The sequence below is a fragment of the Mus caroli genome, unplaced genomic scaffold (assembly GCF_978045245.1).
Source record: "Mus caroli unplaced genomic scaffold, Mus_caroli_1 scaffold_8, whole genome shotgun sequence".
Classification (NCBI taxonomy): Eukaryota; Metazoa; Chordata; class Mammalia; order Rodentia; family Muridae; genus Mus; species Mus caroli.
Window position 1 is genome coordinate 118,435,847 of NW_028227263.1, and position 12,936 is coordinate 118,448,782.

At 45.2% G+C, this 12,936-nt stretch overlaps 1 protein-coding gene across 1 annotated transcript; it reads right to left on the reverse strand.

The window, feature by feature from the left end:
- Positions 1–4,975: 4,975 nt before the first annotated feature.
- LOC110297420 (cytochrome P450 2A5) lies at positions 4,976–12,934 on the reverse strand. The gene is made up of 9 exons (XM_029479394.2): positions 12,670–12,934; positions 12,279–12,441; positions 11,421–11,570; positions 11,002–11,162; positions 9,199–9,375; positions 7,739–7,880; positions 7,113–7,300; positions 6,369–6,510; positions 4,976–5,365 (listed from the first exon to the last, which is right to left on the reverse strand). Exons 1-9 carry the CDS (start codon positions 12,904–12,906, stop codon positions 5,184–5,186), a joined length of 1,542 nt encoding a protein of 513 aa, XP_029335254.2. The 5' UTR covers positions 12,907–12,934; the 3' UTR covers positions 4,976–5,183.
- Positions 12,935–12,936: the final 2 nt, after the last annotated feature.

A 12,936-nucleotide genomic window follows, 5' to 3' on the forward strand; every position in this document is an offset into this window, starting at 1 on the left:
GTTTCAGTAGGACTTTTGGCTGAACTGAACATTGTAACTCAGGATCACAACTGTCAGAAGAATGGGACAGGCCTTTAAAAATAGTAATGGCAGCTTCGGATATGGCTTAAAGAGCCCTGCTATCCAAGATTTCTAACTTGCAGATTTTCTATGGATTACTGCCCAGATCCTTAGGGAAGCTTGCAAGGTTGGTAGATCCTACCAACCAAGGTTACATCCCTACTTCTTATTCCTGTTCTTGATGGATGCTTTTCACTTGGGGTGTGTGTGTGTGTGTGTGGTGTAGTGAGTGCAGGAGAGGGATGAATTTTTTTCATTTATTTATTCATTTTACATCCAGGTTACATCCATTTTACATCCTTCCCTCCTCTCCTGCAATCCCACTGTTACAAATCCCTCCCCTTACAACCCTCCTCCCCAACTGAGAGAAAGGGAGAGACCCCCTTGGGTATGACCTTGCACTGGGACACCAAGTCACAGTAGAACTGAGTGCATCCTCTCCCACTGAGGTCCAACCAGGCAGTCCAACTAAGGGGAAAGGAATCCAATGTCAGGCAACAGAGTCAGAGACATCCCCCAATCCAATTGTTAGGGAATCCACATGAAGATCAAGCTGCACATCTGCTACAAATGTGTGTGTGTGTGTGTGTGTGTGTGTGTGTGTGTGTGTGTGTAGGTGGGTCCAGCCCCTGCATGCTCTTTGTTTGATGGTTACATCTCTGTGAGCCTCTATGGGCTCAGGTTAGTTTACTCTGTAGGTCTTCTTGGGTGTTCTTGACCCCACTGGTTTGTTTAGTTCTATTACCCACTCTTCCACAAGCCTTTTGAGCTCTCTTGATATTTGACTATGGGTCTCTGCATCTGTTTCTATCAGTTGTTAGATGAAGTCATTCAGGAAACAGTTATTCTAGGTTCCTGTCTGCAATTATAGCAAAGTATCATTAATAGTTTCAGGGGTTGACTCTTCCCAATGGGGTGGGTCTTAAGCTGGGCCAGTCATTAGTTGGCCATTAAAGAGGGATTTACTTATGTTACCCTTGGCAAACATAACTAATTGTGGCTCCTTTTGACAGTCTAGGGATTTCTTTCAGAGGATATTTTGTTCAGAGCCGACTGATTGACAGGCATTGGTACTGAATCCATTGGAACGCCTTCTTTACTCAGCAGCTATCAACTGTCAATATCTCCTTGGTCTTATTATTATTTTTTTAGTGGGTGTCTATTAAGTGCCCATAGTTCCTGGTTTTATAAAGACTGTACCTTTCAAGTATATCCTACATTTGACCATATTTATCCCTCATTAACCTGTTTCTCTTCTTACCCCTTCCCATTCCTGCTAGTCTCCTTCCCTCCCCTGAGTCTTCCTTTCTGTTTGTGTAATAAGACCTTCCTTTCTTTCTTGACTGTTTTTCTACCAAGAAGAAAAGCTCCCTCCTTGCTCTAGCTGCAGTGAGTAAGGAAAGATAAGGAGGGGGACTCTCCCTCTACATGGGGGGTGCAGGGGGGTAGTGGTGTTGGGGGAACCTCTCCTTTCTTTACTTCCCAAAGAGAGGCCTTGACAACAAAAGCTAAAGAGACCACCGTATATTCCAGAATAGCTCGTATGGGAGTACAGAAACAGACTACTGAGTTTGAGTTCAATGCTGGGAGTCACGTGACCTGAACAATCAATGGCCATGTCCAGGCACTCATCATGCTTTATTTTAGGAGACAAACATTGCTACTTACCACAGAAATGGAAGCCACTGACCCACCACCTCCACAACTAATGATTGCACTTAGCAAGTTCGTGGCCAGTTTTCACTCCCATGACTGTCTTTTGTGACATCTGGAGCTATGTGCCCCCAGGACTTGTGAGTGAATTGCCCCAGCTCCCCAGAGTAGTTTGTCCCTTAGCAATAGATCTGAACACACATCCTAGATGAAGACTATGATGCCTGTATTCTCTAAAACTGGCTTGTATGCAAGAGACATCACTTTCAGGGCACATTCCCCATGAGAACCACATTTCCCTCCTACAGTTGTGGCCACCTGTCTGCCTTCACTGGAAGGGCTGCATGCATTCCCTGGGGGTACTTTGTGCTCCTGTTCCCCCCCCCCCCTCGCTGGGTAGCCAGGTTTAGAGGTGAGACTTTCTACTTCGCTGAATTGTCTTCCTGAGTCTCCTTTCCCACTTTTTGGTAAGTTTTTCATCTTTTCATTATTTCCTTGGGATATGGTTTCTCCTTTGCTGCTATGGCTCTAAGGGTTTGGAGGGGAGAAAGGGAAGGGGAAATGATGTAATAATATCATAATTTCAAAAAATAAGTTATTTTTAAGATAAAAAAGCAAAAATGTCATTTAGGCAAATCTTTCCACCCAGTGGGAAAGATTTTAAAACAGCATTCATGAATTTGACATTTCTTTAAATGCCATGCCATGAGTTTGCCTACACCTTCTGCTATGGCTGCTCTCATCCTATAAGTCTGTACATTTTTATTTTTGTTCCATTATTTAAGTATTTGTGATTTACCATACGACATTTCTTTCAACCACTGTTGTATAAGTCTACATTGGTTTTGCTGTTGTGATTCAGCCATTGCATAATTTATACATGTATGACAACATCAATTGTACTTCATTAATATTTATGTTTTAAAAAAAGACTTATTTTTAAAGTTATGTGTATTTGTGTGTGTGTGTGTGTGTGTGTGTGTGTGTGTGTGTGTGTGAATGTGCATATATATGCAGGTACCCATGGAATCCAGAAGAAGGCATTGGAGCCCCTGGAGCTAGAGATACAGGTGACTTTAAACTGCCCAACCTGAGTCCTAGGGACTCAACTCAAGTCCTCTGCACAAGTAGCCCATGCTTTTAACCACAGAACAGTCTCTTTAGCGTCTATGTCTATGTCTCTTTTATTTGCTCAGGAAAGAAACCATTTTGCTAGGCATGTCTCTTAAATGACACATACCTGTGGCTTTTGTGGTTTTTTACTTTGCTGCTGATTTCTGGCTGAAGTTCATCTTGTCTACCAGAGTTACTCTGGTTAACCTAATAATTCATAAAGTGATTGCAAACTTTGTACTGTGACATACAGCTTAGCCTAAAGAATGTTCTGGATGCACTTTGGAAGGCTGTGAGCTCTCCTGCTATGTAGTGCAACATTGTTGGCTAGAAAATGGCCTCATATTCAGCCAACCCAGGTCATGTCTTTAGTTGTTTTTTATTTGTTTGTTTGTTTCTTTTTAAAAATTTTATCCAACATTAAAGAATTTGTTCATTTTCTCCTTACTCACTTTCAAAGGTGTTCTAGCCAATGCTCCTTTCATCCAAAGGTATTTCTCATTGCTAAAACTGAGCTATCCGTGTGTGTGTGTGTGTGTGTGTGTGTGTGTGTGTGTGTGTGTTTGTGTGTTTGTATGTGCATGCAGGCACATATGTACATGTGTATGTAGAGGTCACGGGCCAACACGGCATGTCTTTTTCAGTCTCTCTCCACTTTTTCCCATTAATTAATTTACTTATTAATTTTACATCCTGATCATCGCCCACATCCTGTTCCCTTCTTACAACCCCTATCTCCCATATCTCATTCCCTCCTCCTCTGAGAGGGTGGGGTTTCCCCGGGTATCTTCCCATCCTGTCACATCAAGTCTCTGTAGGGTTAGGCACATCCTCTCTCACTGAGGTGAGACAAGGCAGCCCAGTTAGGGAAACAAATTCAACAGACAGGCAATAACTTTAGGGATAGCCCCTGATTCAGTTGTTGGGGAACCCACATAAAGACTGTGAGATGTACATCTGCTACATATGTGCCTGGGGCCTCTGTCCATTCTATATATGCTTTTTGGTTAGTGGCTCAGTCTTTGAGAGGCCCAAGGGTCTAGTTTTATAGCCCCTATGTTGACTCTGTTGATCTTCCTGTCTCCACTTTGTTTTTTGAGACAGAATCTCTAATTAAATCTAGAGTTCAACATTTGGCTGGATTGGGCTGCCCAGTGAGCTTCAGGAACCTGGCAACTTTCACTCACCTCCCAGCATTAGGGTGATAGGCTTGTGTCATTACGACAGACTTTTGGGGGGTGTTGGGGATCCAAATTCATGACTGCTCCACAAGCACTTTTCCAATTGAGTCATTGGTTCCACCCCACCCCATCACCTCCCCACCCCTCATCTCCTTTGTGCTCTCCATCCTCTCTTAATTCTTCCAGGAAGAATCTGCAGCTTGTAGGGTTGAAATTTACCACCACGGAGGGCTTGCAATATAGTTCCCAAAGATGTCATCTTGATACCCTTATTCCTGTCTCTTGCTGCTGAGTATGCCTAATATTGGCATCAAGAAAGTAAGAAGCCTAAAAGGTGCTGGCTGCTATGTCCTCTGCTCTTGAGACTGTGCATCACACAGGCATCCACTCACCAGATTTACACTAGTGCACTGGAGTATATGCTTTTCAAACTCTTTAACTGGCTCTGACCCCAGATCAATGAGCAAACACTTGGCCTTTGGAAGCCAACTTATGTCAGAAGATATACTCCTGCATAGCCAGAGGAAACCCTGCAATACACTTACGTGTACATCCATGAATCAGCACTCACTCATGTCAATGTGCTGGCCCTGAGTATTCTCTGTAAGTAGATCAAAGTGCAGCTGGGTGATTGGTGGATCCAGGCCCGCTGTCCATCCAAAGCTCTGGAAATACCTCTGCACAGGATGGTGTGGCAATAGACATGAGCTTTTCTGTTTTATTTGAGAAGTGGTGATGTTTGAAAATCTACCCAAGGCCAAAGCACACAGATCTTTGTCCAAATGTTCCTGAGCTCTTGGATTCTGTGAGACTTTGGTACACTTACAAATACAGTTAGATTAGGGACATATAAGATCAAGAATGTGATTCACTAATAAAATGAGCATAAACTCTCTTCCCCTTCCCATGCACTTATGAGTGTTAAGTGAGATCCCAAGACCATTTAGCATAAACTTGACAAAGACTACTTATGCCATAAATAATATCTACTTTTATTATTTTATTATTCCTATTGACAACATAGTATAAGTTTCCCCCTTCTCTGGCTACCTTTGAAATATCCTCTGCAAGTCTACTCTGTGTCCTCTGTTTCTTCTGTACCTTTGACCTTTTCTAAGTTTCAACCCCTGACTTGTCTGGTCTCAATCATTCCCTTTAACCTCATGCAGCCCAGGCTCAACGGGACAAGAAACTCATAGTGTAGGTTGGTGGGATCGTGGCAAAGCCCACGAGTCTAGGAGACACATCGATGTCCTGGGGTGCCTGTGGGGATTTGAAGTGGAAGTTCTGCATGATGTTTGTGAGGAAGAGGAAGAGTTCCATCCTAGCCAGTCCTTCTCCGAAACAATACCGTTTTCCTAAAGAGACAAGACAGGGGAAAGTGAAGCCAGTTTTTGCCAGTAGCAAGTCCCTGGCTGCATTCTCCATGGGAAGAAGTGCTGAGATCTTTAAGGAAAGCTCTAATCCCTGAGCATCAGTTGTACTTGTACTTGAGGTGTGTTGATCAACACCAGGCTGTAACAGTGAGAAATGTGTATTCCCTTTTGTTGCAGGATATTCAATCACACTGTGAACCCTGAGATTGTGTTATTTACTGGAAAAACCTGTTTCTAGTTGTGTGGCTCAGCCTTAGCACACACCTTTAATTTCTCTTGCAGGAATACAGACAAACCCTCAAACACACTTTTACAAACAATGAAGATAAAGTTAGTTTGTAGAAGGAAGCACTCATGTTTGAAAGTGATGTCTAATTGAGTGGCAGACAAAGTGATGAATCAGAGAAAGATCTGATAGAATGGGATATGTTTGGCTCTCACAAGAAGAGCTGAAAGGGAAGTTACTTAAGATAGCAGTGCAGACAAAGAAAAATGGACAAAAGAGGCAGTTTTACTGCGACAGTTGTACAGAGGCAGGTTGTAGAAAGAAAACAAGCTAGACACAGGTAAAGATAGAACAAGCCAGAGAATGAGAAGGAGACAGAAGGTTAGAACATATTGCCAAAGTTAGTATGAGGCCAAGCATAGCAATTCAGGAGAGACCAAGAGAGAGAAGCCAGATTGAATGGCTGCCATGTGGCCACATCCTTTCTAAGAACTGGTTGGTTGTATGACCTGAGAAAGACCTCTGACTCAGTTTGAGCTTGCATTTCCCCTCACCTATCATTAAAATTTGACCATCACTTTTCCAGAGTTCTGATACATGGTGATTGAGAATTATGGGAGCTGCAGCTAGTCATCTCAGAGTTAGATACAAGAGAATATTCCAAGACAGAGAGAGATACATGGTTTCATCAGATGGAAGCAATGAATAAGCTATCTGTTAGTGTGAGCAGTAGTCTGGCACTAGACAATGGGTTCTTACCAATGGAAAAGGGCACAAAGGCATCACTCTTCTTAAACTGTCCCTTGTCATCTAGGAAGTGCTTTGGGTTGAAGTCTTTGGGGTTGGAGAAGAACTTGGGGTCTTTCAGCACAGAGCCCAGCATAGGAAACACTTCAGTACCCTGTTGATGATAAAGAGAGTCAATCAGGTAGATTTAGATGTGTGTCTTGCTGGCCTTCAGGGGTTAGAAGTGTGAGCTAGGATATCCCAGGTGAAGATGAAGATAACATATGTGGGTTGTGGGGGCTTTGAGGGAGGAGCTTTGAGGAATGTGAGGTTAATCTTGAGATGTAAATATAGCGGATGTAGGGTTCATGTTCTATTAGACAGGATAAATGAGTGACATGGGCTCTGTCTTCTGGGGTGGGAGGTTGAGAGCTGTTCAATTCATGTCTCTCAAGTCAAGACTAGAGGGGTATTGAATTTATGTAGCCCTAAACAGGATATATGGCAGACATGAGACTCCTGTCTCGAACACAGTCAAGATCTCGATCAATTAAGCTTATACTTCTTGATAGGCATGGAGTTAAAATTCCTGGGTGGGAAAGTCTCAGAGAAAAGCCAAGATATAGGAGTTCTATGTAAGAGGGCAGTGGGGTGTGGTGGCAGAGAAAATCTGTCACCGAGGAACTGAGTGAGGGGCTGGGTGCACTCTAATGAGGAGAAGGTCCTAGAGGCCCATGAAGAGAGGTAGAGGTCACTCTAGGCTGGGTGATTCAGCACCTTGGGGAGGAGGAAATCTCGAAACTTAGTGTCCTTGGTGACCCTTCGAGCCAGGCCCATGGGGATCATGTCTGCAAATCTCTGGATCTCATGAATTACAGCCTCCGTATAGGGCATCTTCATTCGGTCCTCATACTTGGGCTGCCGGTTCCTGCCAATCACCCGATCAATCTCCTCGTGGACTTTGGCTGAGAAGAACAGGGATGGGTTTAGGTATCCAAGAACTTCATAGTGGAGGAACTAAGACAGGATGGAGGCCAGGGAACCTAATATGGCATTGTAGATCATTTTCACTACATGCAAATCATGCATTGGTGAAGCTGCTTCCTGGGACCTGTATGAATCACACCAGAATTATATGGAAAGGAGATTTAGCTGGTGAACTGGGGAGCAGGAAGTAGCCCCTTTGAAGTGCAGATGAGCAACACACCAGCCCACTGGTACCCACCAGCTGAGGCTTGTCTAGATAAAGCAGGGAGTAGCTAGTTATCTGAGAGTCCAATTTTTTGAGAGAGGTAGGGGATATTGTGGCAGACAGGTTTAGATGCAAGATGCAAGCTTAGAATCTATATCCATGTCACTCTCCCCTTAACCCCTGCTTTCCTGTTCCTTGAAGCCTTCCTTACCCTCAATATCTGGGTGCTTCATGAGCAACAGGAAGCCATAGCGCAGGGTGGTGCTGACGGTCTCTGTGCCAGCAAAGAAGAGATTTAGTGTAGTCAGCACCAAGTTCTTCATGTAGAACTCAGTATTGGGGTTCTTCTTCTCCTGCAGGGAGGGGAATATTCAGGTCAAATCCACTCCTTACACTCTTGGTACCCTTCTAGTTTTTCTCCAACTTGAGCTCACTCTTCTTTGGCTCAGACCTAAGGTGGAGAAGGGGAACCCTGGCTATTCTCCTGGTTTCAGACCTTTGGAAGTGACCCAGTGCCCTAAATATCCTTCTGTCATTCATCACTTAGCTGGTGTTTGATTGCTAGTGACCAACTGAGTTGTCAATTTTTAAACGGTAGAAATATTTAGGAAAGTAAGGCTGGAGAGAGACTGAGAAACAATGGTACAGACGTCATGTTGGAGGAAGTCAGGGAAAAGTAGAGATGGTTTTTCTGAGATAGATAACAGAGCTCTTTTAAAATTACTTTTATGTGTACCGAGTATTCTACCTGCATGCCTGTCAGAGTGCTACTTGTGTTCAGTAACCACGGAGGCCAGAAGAGGGCATCGGATTTACTAGGACTGTAGTTACATGGTTATGAGCTACCATGTAGATGCTGGGATTGAATGTCCCTTCCCCCCTCCCCCCCCCCCCGCCCCTCACTCTGGGAGAGCAGCCAGCACTCTTAACCACTAAGCCATCTTTCCAGCCCTTAGACACAATGAGTGTTAGGCAACAAGATCCCATCTCTTCATTATGAACCTTAATATTTTCTAGAGGAATCTCATCCCTCAGTCCTTTGCACTCAGACTGCATAAAGTTCCATCTCAGCTGGGTACCACATGCTGATAATCCAAGACATCAGAAAGCAGACCTGGGAGGACCACCACACGGTTGAGACTTGCCTGGCCTACACAGCAAGTTTCAGGCCAACTAGGGCTACATCACAAGGACTTATCACAAAACACCACCGTAACCCTCACTTCTGTTCTGCACAGGTGAGAGAAGGCCACAGGAAAGCTAGGTCACCTGTTCTACAGATGTGAATGACAAGGACAGGCAAAGTTAAGGGGTATGTTACACCCATGCATCAGCCTGAGACAATGAGGTAGGATACATGGCCCTCCTGCTGTGATGCAAGACAAGTTGCCTATATTCTCAGAGCTGCAGCCTCCTCATTTGTAAGATGGGAGTCATAGCCCAACCTCGCCCAAGAAGTGTGAGTACTAAATAAGTGGATATCACTAAACCTTTAATACACTGGCTGCGATCTCAGTCTGTGACAGAACAGTGGTGCTGAGTGGTAATATGTGAGGTTTATAATGAGGGACTGATCTGAGTGGTCCACTGTTCCCCCCTCCCCCAAGTGTGATTTCATCTTGCTTGCTTGGCTTTGAACCTCCTGCCATGCTCCCTAGCTTCTGGGCTTACCTCCAGCATTCGGATGAGGAAGGAGTCGATGAAGTCCCTTGGGGAATTGGGATCTAGCGTGCGCTGATTGTGTTCCACTTTCTTGGTTATGAAGTCCTCCAGGCCCTGCAGCTCCTTAAAGGCCTGTTGCTGGGGCCCTGGCAGGTGTTTCATCACAGAAGAGAACATCTCATAGAGCTGAGGGTGGAAAAGGGAGGAAAAACCAAGGAAGCTGTCGGCATAAAATCCAAGAGGTGGCATCTGTCTTCAGGCAAGGGACTTCTCTGTCACTTGTCCTGGAGTTTAGATAACCAGGTGGTGCAAGGTGGCAACATAGTTCAAGTGTGATGGCTATTATCCAATATTTTAAGTGAGGTGGATTTGGTTGCATATGTGGGTTTGGGGTTCTTGAGTGTGGCTGCGTTGGATGACATCTAGTTGCTGGGTTGAAGTTACATCTATAGATGCTTAAGTATTTGGGTGACTTTAGCTGGAGGCAGCTGTTCATATACTAGCAGGATTTGGACTGGTGAAGGTTAACAGGTTTTCCAGTATTAAACCAGTCCTGGATAGTCACATTAGCTGAATTTTACACTCTACCTAGGTGTCCAAAAACAAGGTAATAAAGAGAAAATATGTGGAAACTTCCCAGCATCATTCGAAACAGTGACATATATATATATATATATATATATATATGCACACACATATACATACATATATATGTATATATGTGTGTGTTTGTGTGTGTATATATATGTATGTATATATATATATATTTATATATATATGATCACCAAATTATTTTTTCAGCCATTAAAAACAATGTTATGGAATTTCCAGGAAAGCAGGTACAATGGGAGATCATTACATCAAACAAGTCTAAATCAACATTAGAGATTGTGTGTATGTGTTCCTTCAATCTGTGGTTCTGATGTCAAATCACGTGTGTACATATGTATGCATATATATGTACATGTATATTACTTGAATTTAAAACGGTCTTATGGACAAACAGAACTAACAGGAGGAGGTGTGAGAAAGGGAAGGTAGGGGTGTGAGGCTGAATATGCTCAATACACAATATACGTTAGTCCAATTTTTTTTTTAATTTCTATTTTAAGCAGTGCTGACATTCATGTGTTCACCTGCTCTGTCATTCAAATGGCTTCACAGATGGCCCTACTTAGGTGTGTGAATGAGCTGTGTTGGAAGACCCTTACTTAGGTGTTTGGTGGACACTCTGTGTAGAAATTTTGCTTAGAGCCCCAGATGTTTGGGTAGTTCCATGGCTGAGTTAGGGGTACTCATCTACGTACTCCAGTGGGCTAGCTCGGAATATCTTTGCAGATGGCACATGCTCTGTGTGAGCTGGGTTCTGCAGCACTAGATGCCCAGGAACTGAAGAGGGGAGGGGTATTCAGCGGACCTGTCCCATGGTGATCTTGTGTTAGAGATTAAAATGAATTGTGATGATAATGTGTGCCCAGCTGAAAGAGCTGAGTGGCTCTGTGTGTGTGTGTGTGTGTGTGTGTGTGAGAGAGAGAGAGAGAGAGAGAGAGAGAGAGAGAGGGAGGAGGGGGAGGGGGAGGGAATAGGAGGGAGGGGGAGAGGGAGGTGGATGGAGAGAGAGAGGGAGGGGTAGGGGGAGAGAGACAGATTAAGGGTTTTGAATTCAGGCTCAGCTGTTGAGAGTGACTGTGTATTGACATTTGTTCTTGAGCAACCTGTAGGGACAGTTTGAAGGTACTTGCTGGAAGCACTTTGGGAGTGAGCTGGCAGCAGAGGTAGGGGGCATGGTAGGACAAGGTTGAAACAGGTTACCTGCCCCATGGAGGTAGCGGTGAACTGGAAGCTTCCCAGCATCATTCGAAGCAGTGACAGGAACTCTTTGTCCTCATAGTCAAAGCGGTCCCCGAAGACGATTGAGCTAATGACATTGGAGACTGTTCGGCTAAGGTAGAAGGTGGGGTCAATGAAAGCACCTACGGGTGGGGAGAAGAAGAAGAAAGGAGAGGGAGACATTGGAACTAGGCAAAAAGCATCGCCTGGGTGTTAGCATCAGATACTTTGAATCAGAGAATTAAAAAAGGGCACTGGCTGAGCCAAAACCCCAGACACTAGATCGCACAGAGGGTACCAGCATGCTCATCCTTGTTTGTTTCTATCCTGTGAAATGGTATGGTGCTGCTTTGGCTGTCTATCCCTTGGTAGGTCCTGAGAATTTGCGGTGCTCCGCTTACCGTTCGTCTTCCGAAATGAATCGATGAGAAAGCCCGCCTCCTCTTGGATGCGCTCCTCGATGCCACGCTTACCCACACCGAAGTCCCGCAGCGTGGCGATGGAGAAACGCCTTAGCTGTTTGGCTCGCTCCCCGCTGCTGAAGGCTACGCCTGGGAAGGTGAGTGAGAAGCCAGAAGTCAGAGAAAAGGAGTGTGGCTGGCCACTGAACCCTTGTGCTGTTCCCCTAACAGGAGGGCAAGAAGGAGAAAGATGCACACAGATCATTAGCAATGCAAATGCAAAACACAAGAAGGCACCAAGAAAACTACAGATAAAAGAGAGTGAGTAATGGGACAGTAAGAAGAGGGAGACAGAGGGGCAGAGACAGAGGCGAGAGATGGGAGACTGAAGAGACCTGGTGGTGACTATAGTTGAGAAAGAATGTATAACTGAGCAAGAAAAGAGACGGAAATAAAGAGAAAGACCCAAAGAGAGTCTGGAGAGAGGAGACATTGTTGCTGGAAGACAGGCCCTGGGAACAAATGTTCTGTGATGTCTGGCAGTAGAAAGCAGCGGAGAGAAAGAGAGAAAGCAATCACAGAAGCCGAAAAATGATGGCGTGGGGTGCAGGGAAGCTTCGGATCCTGTTAGAGGCGCAGGATTCCGACAGAGGAATCTCAAGGTGGAAAAGGAGGCACGGGTCTCAAGAAATACTGGCAGAGAGATGAGTCTGCGACTAGACACAGTGGGAGGCAGGGACGTGGGAAGAAGATAGCCTGGAGGGGTGGAAAAGTCAGAGTGTGTGTGGGGGCGAGTGGGGGCTGGAATGATGCTCTCAAAAGTCCTCTGCCTCATCCCCTGTGCCAAGTCCCTCTCACCATAGCCTTTGAAAAGCCAGTCGAAGGTAGCCTGCTCGCCCCGCCCACTGAATTCCTCAGCTTGGTCCACGAGAGCCTCCTTGACTGCCTCCTGTCCGCACAGCACCACAATTCGGCGAGGTCCCAGGTAGATGGTGAATACAGGACCATAACGTTGGCTGATCTGATGGAGGTAGATGATGAAAGAAGTTAGAGGGACAGTTCATACTTTGATACCTGGTCTGGGATTCATTTCTCTTAGACTTCTAATGGCTATCAGACAAGATGTGATCCCACAGGTCTAGGAAGTGGCGTGGATGTCTTCATAAGTCCCCTGGCCTAAAATCACACTCCCACCTGGTCAATACCCTACCATATGCCCCATTTGACCCATCTCCATGCCCAGTGGCACCTTCATGAGAGAGTTGTACATTTGCTCTGTGTTCAGCTGAAGGAAGTTCCCAATGAAGGGCAGTGGGGTGGGTCCGGGAGGCAGCTTTCCTGAGAGCTTTCTCTGCTTCCAGACAGACATCAAGACCAGGACGCTGAGGAAGGCCACTGAAGCCACCAGGAGGAGTCCTGAGGCCAGCATGGTGGCGGTGGGGTGATAGACAGACAGTGATGGCTGAATTAGCTTGTTTTTATACATCCAGAGACAGAAGGCCGGACTTTGGTCTTG